The sequence below is a fragment of the Plectropomus leopardus genome, chromosome 4 (genome assembly GCF_026936395.1).
Source record: "Plectropomus leopardus strain MGB_pleo_1.0 chromosome 4, ASM2693639v1, whole genome shotgun sequence".
Taxonomy (NCBI): domain Eukaryota; kingdom Metazoa; phylum Chordata; class Actinopteri; order Perciformes; family Serranidae; genus Plectropomus; species Plectropomus leopardus.
This window is the reverse complement of record NC_142179.1, coordinates 565,001-575,000: the sequence shown is the minus strand read 5'-3', so window position 1 is coordinate 575,000 and position 10,000 is coordinate 565,001. Positions and strand designations below refer to the sequence as shown.

Sequence of the window (10,000 nt, the reverse complement as noted above, 5' to 3'; positions counted from 1 at the left end):
CAGCTGCCCTGCTCTGATGTGGTCCGGTCTGTAACTGGGAGTGCTGGTGGCTGCTGGCAGCTGCAGGAGCTGATCTCAGAGTCACTGCTGCAGACGAGTGCAGCTCTGACAGCTGTTCTCATACAGTCACACACTGCTAAAGATGTGATACACATGAATTCATGTAAATATGTTTTGTGAAATTTCTGCAGCCTTCAGTGTAAAAGACAAGTTTGCACTTTAACCCCAAAAGTCAAATTTCAATTTACTATATTAACAGAAGGGAAATTCAGTTTACTATGATGTGAAACACAAGAGGTCTTTCCTGTTAGTCCGGCACTGCGTTGCCTCAGTCAGTTTTAGCTCTTCGTTTCAAAGTGGACTCTTCAGAGGAGGTGAAGTTTTAATGTTTTGGATGTAAATGTATTTCCTGTTGGCTTTGCTGACAGACGGGCGGTGAGCTGTGGTAACAGCCATGTTTCTGTGGTGCAGAAACATGGCGGGAGCCCCCCCGTCTCCTCTGGTTAGCTAATGTTGGTGCTGCACCAGCCAGGCGTGTAATCAGTGAATTTGCAGCTCAGCTCCTACAATAAGTCTAAAATACACTGTGGAAACTAAATAGTTACATTCAGACTGTTCAGGTCCAAAAATGCTCCATTGAAACCCATTCAAACTGACATTTTTGATCCCACAGCCATCAGAGCAGAAAAACAGGACTTGTATTATTTCTGGGTGTCATTCTGGGCTTTTGACTCTGAATTTGTCATTTTGACTATTTTCCACCTGATGAGGTCATTTTGACCATATTTGGCATATGGAGGAAATACATGCTATTTCCACTAAAGGTGTGAACAGGTGTGTACAGGTTTTAACAGTTGTGAACAGGTTTGTACAGGTGTGAACAGGTGTGTACAGGTGTGATAAGGAATGTACAGGTGTGATAAGGAATGTACAGGTGTGATAAGGAATGTACAGGTGTGATAAGGTATGTACAGGTGTGAACAGGTGTGTACAGGTTTGAACAGGTGTAGCAGTGATTCAGGTCTTCCTGTGTGAAGGTCTGACGGCGACAGATTCCATCACTCTGCTGCTCTTCTCTTCTTTATCAAGAAGATGCTCAAGGTTTCCTCCCCGTGTGTGTGTGTGTGTGTGTGTGTATTTGTGTGTGTGTGTATGTATTTGTGTGTGTGTGTTCTTTGTGTTGTGGGCCAAGGTGAGGTCAGCTGGTGTCTGAATGAGCTTAGAGCTGTTTATTCATTTCTTTTTTTTTTTTTTTTAAATATTTTATTTAAATTTTTCATTTTTAAACAAACAAAACAAAACACAACAAAACAACAGGGCTCAGATGCATAAACTATCACCAGTCAGTTACAAACATATGCACAATACAGAGGAGAGGCACAAGACAAAGTTGTTGGGACAGGAGCACGGTTAGCCTATTTTGGCCTTTTCAAGGTGGGCAAGAAAAGGGTTCCACAAGCTGGTAAAAGTCTTCATTGAGCCAGTATGGAGTTTTTCCATTTGTATTAGCGATAACATGTCTATGACCCACAATTGGAAGGAAGGAGGATTGGGAGACTTCCACTCCTTCAATATTAGTCGCTTTGCAACGATCAGTCCCAGTTCCAGTGGTTGTCGCATCGCAGCAGGAACAATTCTCATTGCTTGTGTGCAGCCAAAGATGACAAGTCCAGGCTCGGGCTGGAGGGGGCTTTTATAAGCTTTGGAGTACCAGTCAAATATTTTTGACCAAAAGTTTGTCAGTGAAGAGCAGGACCAAAAAGCATGAGACAACGTACCTTCTGAAACATTACACCTGTCACACACTGGGGGGACCGAGGGGTAAATTCTGTGCAATCTGACTTTGGAATAATGCAGATGATGGACAATCTTAAATTGGATTAATTGGTGTCTGCTGTTTACAGAACAAGAGCGGATCCTAGACAGACATTTAGTCCACAGGGATTCAGACAGTTCTATACCCAACTCCTCTCTCCATGCGTCCCTAGTCCCCACAGTGTGCGCAGCAATGCAGTCATCAAACAAATGCACCATTTTAGAAATAAGATGCCTGGAGTCAGGAGGGCTCTTAAAGACCTTGTAAATTTCATGTTCTATTGGAAGATTTTTGAAATTTTCAATTTTTGATTGGATGTAATGCCTAACCTGCAGATACCGAAAGAAATGTGAATGAGATAAATTGTATTTCTCCTTCAGTTGACTAAATGATGCGAACTTACTATCAATGTACAGGTCACTGATTGACACCAAGCCCAATAATAATGTTTAAATACTGGCAGACCCAACCCTCCTTCTGCCTTGGGTTTCTGTAAATGTACCTTCGAAATTCTGGCATTCTTGCCATTCCAAACATAGGAGAGGATAATTGAATCCAGGTCCTTAAAAAAAGCCCCTGTGAGATAGATGGGTAGATTTTGGCATAAGTACAAAAATCTGGGAAGAGAGATCATTTTAATTGAGTTTATGCGTCCCATCATTGATAAGGGTAGAGTTTTCCAGCAGTCAATATTCTGTTTTAATGCAGATATGAATTCTGCAAAATTCAATTCGAATATCAATTTTGGATTTTTAGGTATAGTCAAACCAAGATAGGTAAAATGGTCATTAACTAATTTGAATGGAACATTCTGTAAAAAACCTGGTGAATAGATACTAGAGAGAGGCATAAACTCACTCTTTGACCAGTTGATGGTGTACCCTGATATTTTACCAAAAGATGTGATCAGGCTGAGTAAAGGAGGAATGGATTCTTCAGCATTATGTAGGTACAATATTACGTCATCAGCATATAAACTGATAAGTGTCTCCACACCTCCAACCTGAAGCCCCCTTATATGTGGGTGCTCTCTTATTGTTGCAGCAAGGGGCTCCAATGCGATGGCGAAAAGCGCCGGGGACAGTGGGCAGCCCTGCTGAACTGAACGCTGTAGAAGGAACGGGGCTGACCGATCACCATTCGTCAAAACAGAACACGATGGGTTTGCATATATCAGTTTCACCCAAGATATAAAGGTTCCACCGAAACCGAACCTGTGCAATGACTCAAACATATACGGCCACTCGACCTGGTCAAAGGCTTTATGTGCATCGAGAGACAAAATAGCAGCTCCGTTAGTGCTACTTTGATCAGAGTAAATAGTATTGAGCAGCCGCCTGACATTGGAAAAGGAGAGTCTGCCGGGAATGAACCCCGTCTGGTCAGGGTGAATGATAGAAGCCAAATGCTTGTTCAGTCTAGTAGCCAAAATTTTAGTTATTACCTTGCGATCAAAATTTTGAAGTGCAATTGGCCTAAAACTAGCAGGATCCGTTTGCCTCTGCCCTTTTTTAAAATAAGTGAGATGTTGGCTTCGTAAAGGGTGTTTGGCAGTTTTCCTTCATTTTTAGAATTGTGCATCATTCTGAGTAGAAGTGGTGCAAGGGTATCGCAAAATTTCTTATAGAATTCTGAGCTATAGCCATCGGGCCCACCTGCTTTGCCCGATGGAAATGACTTTATGGCAGTGATGACTTCCTGTAGGGTAAATTCAGAATCAAGGGATTGCCTAGCCGCGCTACTCAACCTTGGTAACAGAAGAGAGTCAAAGAAATCGTTAAGATTGGACTGTGAAACGTTGTGTTTGGAGGAGTAAAGTTCACTATAGAACTCACTGAAACGGTGGTTTATGTCAGTGGGATTGGTTAAGAGAGTGCCAGTTTTAGATTTAATGCTGTGAATCGCTCTCGAAGCCTGAGCACCTTTAAGCTGTCGTGCTAACAGTTTACTAGGTTTATCTCCAAGCTCAAAATGTTTCTTCCTTAATTTCAGAAGTAAATTGTTAACTTGATCACTCATAATACCATTATATTCATATTTAAGCTTTAGTATCTCTTTATAGTCATCAGGTGATTTGGAAACTTGGTATGTTCTTTCCAAAGCAGGAAGAGTGCTGTTAATCTCAAGTAATCGCTTTTCTCTTTCTTTCTTAAGGACTGAAGTGTAGGAGATTATATCACCACGCAAAACTACTTTTAATGTTTCCCATAGGGTAGAGTCAGATACTTCACCATTGTCATTTAATTCTATGAAATCTTTCAGTTTGCCTGTTATGTTTCCCACAAATTTGTCATCACTAAGGAGGTTTGGGTTAAAACGCCAAGAATAGGCCTGTTTGGGGAGGGAGAGATTTAATGTTATTGTTAATGGACTGTGATCAGAAATCAATATGTTATGGTATTTAGAATCGGTGATTTGTGAAATAAGGTTAGAGCTGATCAAAAAATAATCAATCCTACTATAGGATTTGTGAACATGAGAGTAAAACGAGTACTCTCTGCTTGTAGGATGCTGAATCCTCCATATGTCTACAAGATTTCTGGTTTTTAGCAGATTTTTTAAAAGCCTTACAGATGCAATTTCTGGTGGCGGTCGCGTAGATAGTCTATCCAGAAAAGGATCTAGATAGCAATTTAAATCCCCGGCAATTATTATGTTTGAGTCATTACTGTCTGGAATCAGGTCAAAAACCCTCCTGAAAAAGTTGGGCTCATACCCATTTGGGCCATATACATTAAGAAGGGTCAGTGGAAATGAGTTTATAGTACCAGAGACCATTATATATCTACCGTGAGGGTCATTGATTACAGAGCTTACTTGAAATGGGATGGTCTTCCTAAATAGTATAGCCACACCACGTGCGTGTGAAGTGAATGGTGATTGATAGATTTGAGATATCCAATTGCACTTTAACCTGTGTTGCATTGCTGTTTTGATATGGGTCTCTTGTAAGAAAATGATATCTGCAGATAAAGATTTCAAGTGTTTAAAGACTTTTCCTCTTTTGACTGCACTGCCGAGCCCTTTAACGTTCCATGAAATCAGTTGTAAGTCTCTGCCTCCCACCTGCATATTACCTTGTGCACTACTCATTTAAAGCCGATAAGAAAAATAAAGCAGTTGTGTGCATACAGATAATCCAAACTGGTTGTTGTAGTAGTACAGTACAAAGAAATAGAACATGTGCATCTGAGCCACAAACATAAACAACACAATCCCAAAACCACCCTCCTCCCCAGCGTCCGCGTCCCCCGAACCTGACGCGTAGTTCCCCCTCTTTATCTAAACAGGAGCTGCCGGACATACAGCAGGCCTAACCCCAGTCACGGCGCCCTCCACCACAGCAAAAACACTGATTTGAAAATATAGCAGCATAACACCAATTAAAACAAATGAGAGTAGGCCTTCAAGGGGAATTATTCTGCGCTAAGATGTATCCATAGTGGCGATGCAACTGGACTATTAGTCACTTAACTATAAAGCAATGACACGCAGTTCAAAAGATAGTCCACAGTGCGGCGTATTTAGCCTGATATAATGAACACTCTCACCTTGAAAAGGCTGTAGGAGTTATTACAATCATCTACCGTCCTTACTCGTCCACAGAAACACTACGTTTCTTCACTAAAGCCGCCTTTGCTGCTACTGGATCGTTGAAAATCTCCGGTGCGTCCTCATCGCGCCAGTGCACATGGAGCTTGGCTGGGTAGCGTAGATAGTGCTTAATTCCTCCGTTTCTCAGGGCTTGCATCACGTCTCGGAAGGCACGGCGTTGGCTCATCACTTCGTTGGTGTAGTCCGGGAAAATCAGGACTTTGTTTCCGTTGTACTCCATCGGCTGCGTCCGGCTGAGGCGTAATATCATCTCCTTCACCTGAAAATGGTGAATTCGAGCCATGATGGTGCGCGGCCTGTCACCCGCTGCTGGTTTAGGCTGCAGAGAGCGATGTGCACGATCTACTTTCACTGAGTGTGGAAAGTGTTGCTTGCCCAGCAATTCAGGAATAAGTCTGGAAACAAAATCAGTTGGCCCTCCTTTTTCTGAGCCTTCTTTTATGCCAACAATCTTGATATTGTGTCTGCGAGAACGAGCCTCCAAGTCCAGTACTTTGGTTTGGAGTTGGTTGGCGTACCTGGTTAGATCCTCATACTTTGCTTCCAGCGCTTCTACACGTTCTTCAAGTACGCTGGTCATTTGCTCTTGACTGACCAGGCGGTTTTGCAGGTCAGTTTGCACGGAGAGAACTGACTGGAACTTAGTTTCAAAAGCATCAAACGTTCGTCGAGCTTCTCCAAGATTGATTCGGACATTCCCTTACACATTTCCTTGCATATTTCGTAGGTTTGGGTTTTGTCATCCGGAGCGTTAGCCGTAGCTTTAACAGGAGGCTCGCTGAGACGGCTATTGCTAGCATTAGTTCCGCTAGCATTAGCATTGCCAATGTATCCGTCGATGGTTTTACCTTTAGCTGGAGCGCTTGACTTCGGCGGCATTATTCAGATTTCCAACGTTCACCAAATGAGACAGGTGCGCAAGCAAAAAATCTCGACTCCTGAGCGGGTTTACTGAGGTGTAAAGCAATTTTATAAAAGCTGCGGTGGAGAGCACAGGCTAAGAGCGTCTACATCCCACGCATGCGCACTCCCGATCCCCTGTTTATTCATTTCTGAGTGAATACATGAGAGGATGTGTGATGTCATAATGAATTATATATATACATATATATATATATATATATGTATGTATATATGTGTGTGTGTGTGTGTGTGTGTGTATATGTATATGATGCCTCTGTCACTCAGTACAGTGAAAGAGTCATTTTAGATCTATGTGTAAACATGTCAGAAATCCTGTCTGCGAAGTGAGAACCACCTTCAGGAAAATGTTGAGTCGCCTCACAGCGGCGATGAGGACAAACGCTCTGACGTCTCGATCCAAAAACTCGGTCCGCACATCAACACCAAAATCAGAGATTCTGAATAGTTTTACACAAGTTCTGTTTTTTAGTGACACCTTTTTACGATTCTGTTTTTATTACTTCTGGCTGTGACAAATGGTGTTATTTTTGGTGTATTTTAAAGAAAATGTGCACCGGTCTGGAAGGCATGTTTTCTCTAAAAATCACCAAAAATTTTGAAGAAAAAAGAAATTGCCTAAAGTTTACAAAGAAAGAATTGCCAAATTACTTATAAAAGAAATTGACGAAACTTTTATAATATACTTTTTAAAATGCGTCACTGCTTGTGTGCTTTTGCTCATTTACCTGCTGACTCGTCTCTGGGCTTTTACTTTTATAACAAAAAAAGTTTTTCAAAAAGCAAACGTTGATTAAATGTGTATCCGACACCCTGAAATGACAGGTGAACTTGACAGACTCGCCTTATTTTTGAAGAACTTTATGATCCAAATACTGACGGTCTTCATGAGACACTCAGACTGCAGACTAACTGTGAGATGTTCAGTGTCTGTCTGATATCCAGCTGCTAACAGCTGTCTGTTTCTGTCCGTCAGATGGTGGGGAAGATGGGCGGAGAAGCCATGTCTCACCTCAACAGCTCCTCAGGAAGTGTCGAACCCTCGCTGTACTACCCCGGCCAGAAACGACCTGGAGAGGACGGAGGTGAGGAGGAGGAGGAGGAGGAGGAGGAGGAGGAGGAGGAGGACGTCTTAATGTTGAAAAATGCCGTTGAAACCTGGACAAATCGGCCTGATTTCTTTCAAAAACATGGGAAAAAGGCAATGAGTAACATCAAAAGAAATGACCCAGAAATTAGATTAAAAAAATTAAAAAGTGCAAGAAAATTACCTGAAAATTAGAAAACCAAAAAATAAATAAATAAAAATAACAGGGAAGGAAAAAAACCCAAAACAAACAGAGTAATGACCTGAAAAAATAAAGAAATTATAAGTATAATTATGTGTAAATCTGTATTTGTACTGTACTAATAATCTTTAAAATCATTTAATATGTAATAATGATAATTAGAAAAATTGTTCTAGTAGTTAACTAGTAATTATTTTTTTCCCTAGGTTTTTAAGAAAATAATTTTCTGATACGACTAAATTCTTTTAATTTTTCAATTTAGTAAAAAGTGCAAGAAAATTACTTGAAAATGTAAAAAAAAAAAACCAAAAAAAAAAAACCAGTAACTAAGCAAACAAACAGGGAAGTAAATGACATATGAAATAATGACATGAAAAAAAACAGACTTATCTGAAAATCTGTTATTACAGTACTAATATCTGTAAATTATGCGTCATTAAATACATAATCATGACTTTCTAAAAGAATTAACTTTGTAAACTGACTAAACTTTTGGAATTTACAGGACATTTCTTGCCTAGTTGCTTGTTGTTTTTTCCCCTTGGTTTAAAAAGAAATAATCCTAAAAATGTCTTAAATTTGTAGGAATGTGCTAAAATCGTAGAAACGTCATGAAACCCCCAGAACATCCGAAAATAGAGCGAATGTCCCAAAATTCTAGAAATGTCCTAAACTTGGAAAAGTGAATAATCCATAGAAACGTTCTAAAACCTGAGAAACAAGTTTGAAGGTGCAGCTTTAAAACTCAGCCCAGAGCAGCGTCTCAAAGACGGGGACGGACACCGGCGATAAAACAAAAGTAACGCGTTCCGTACGGATCATGATTAACACGTTCACGCTGACAGCTGGAGGAGGAACCAGTGAGCCGAGAGCCTCAGACAGGAAGTCAGACAGACGAACATGTTGTTGTTTTTTGGGTAATTGTTGACGTTGAGGAAAGAACGGAGCTCCAACAGCCTGTTTTTACTCAGATTACTTCTGTTTGTTCTTCTGAGCTGCAGAAACTCGTCTGTCAGCTTCACTGCAGAAGTAAACGCACCGGCGTCTCATGTTTGTCTCTGTCTCTCAGTAGGTAACCAGCTCGCAGCCATGGGCCATCAAAGGTACGACCAGCAGCACGTATTGATCACACACACACACACACACACACACAGCAGGGTGATAATGACACACACATAATGACGTGTTTTCAGCATCATATTCTTGTTTGCAAATGGACGTCAGAGTGTAACAGTAGATAAGTGTTTATAGATCTGTTCTCCTGCAGGCTGCATCATCAGAGTCACTGACACACACACACACACACACACACACACGCACACACTGTGTGAGCAGGATGCTAATGTGTGTGTGTGTGTGTGTGTGTGTGTGTGTGTGTTGCTGCAGGGTAATCACAGAGGATTACAAGGTCCCCGACAGAATGGTCGGCTTCAGTGAGTATGACCTCCGACCTCTCGCTGCTTCCTGCAGGTCAGAGCTCCGACGTCCAATCAGATTTTAGTTACACGGAGCAGCTGAAAGGACGTCTGGACCAACATCACGCTGCAGTTTGTCTTCATTTTGTTTGTGTAAACCCTGAATTTTGCATAAATTCAAAATCTGATGTTTCCAGAACAAACAGTTCAGGGGAAGAAACTCGTCCACAGCGAGACCCCCAAAAACAGTCCCTCAAAACAGCAGTCCAGGAACCAGGATCCTTCTGAGTTCTCGTGGTACTTCCTAAAGTCCTAGAAACGTCCTGAAATCCTAGATATGTCCTATAATCAAAGAAACGTCCTAAAATCTAGAAATGTCCTAAAATCCTAGAAACGTCCTAAAATCTAGAAATGTCCTAAAATACTTGAAATGTCCTAAAATCTAGAATTGTCCTTTAAATCCTGGAAATGTCCTAAAATCTAGAAATGTCCAAAAATCCTAGAAACGTCCTAAAATCTAGAAATGTCCTTTAAATCCTAGAAACATCCTAAAATCTAGAAATGTCCTTTAAATCCTAGAAAAGTCCTAAAATCTAGAAATGTCCTTTAAATCCCAGAAAAGTCCTAAAATCTAGAAATGTCCCTTAAATCCTAGAAACATCCTAAAATCTAGAAATGCCCTTTAAATCCTAGAAAAGTCCTAAAATCTAGAAATGTCCTAAAATCCTAGAAACGTCCTAAAATCTAGAAATGTTCTAAAATCATAGATATATCCTAAAATCATAGAAACATCCCAAAACCTTTGAAACATCCTAAAATTATAGAAATGTCCTAAAATCTAGAAATTTTTTTTTAAAATAAGAGAAATGTCCCAATATCCCTGAACTGTCCCCAAATCTTAGATATGCCCTAAAATTCTAGCTAATTCCAAAAACGTCTGTAAA

The 10,000-nt window shown here is 40.7% G+C and overlaps 1 protein-coding gene across 4 annotated transcripts in view; it reads left to right on the top strand.

Annotated features, from left to right (window-relative positions):
• LOC121944739 (far upstream element-binding protein 3-like) overlaps window positions 1-10,000 on the top strand; it is a 32,520-nt gene that overhangs the window by 4,483 nt on the left and 18,037 nt on the right. For 3 of the 4 annotated variants that reach the window (XM_088076104.1, XM_088076103.1, XM_088076102.1), the window contains exons 2-4: window positions 7,329-7,437; window positions 8,711-8,744; window positions 9,028-9,074. In XM_088076104.1, the coding sequence (XP_087932230.1) occupies window positions 7,329-7,437; window positions 8,711-8,744; window positions 9,028-9,074 (190 nt within the window). The remainder of the gene's footprint in view (window positions 1-7,328; window positions 7,438-8,710; window positions 8,745-9,027; window positions 9,075-10,000) is intronic. The other variant, XM_088076105.1, reaches the window with a different exon arrangement.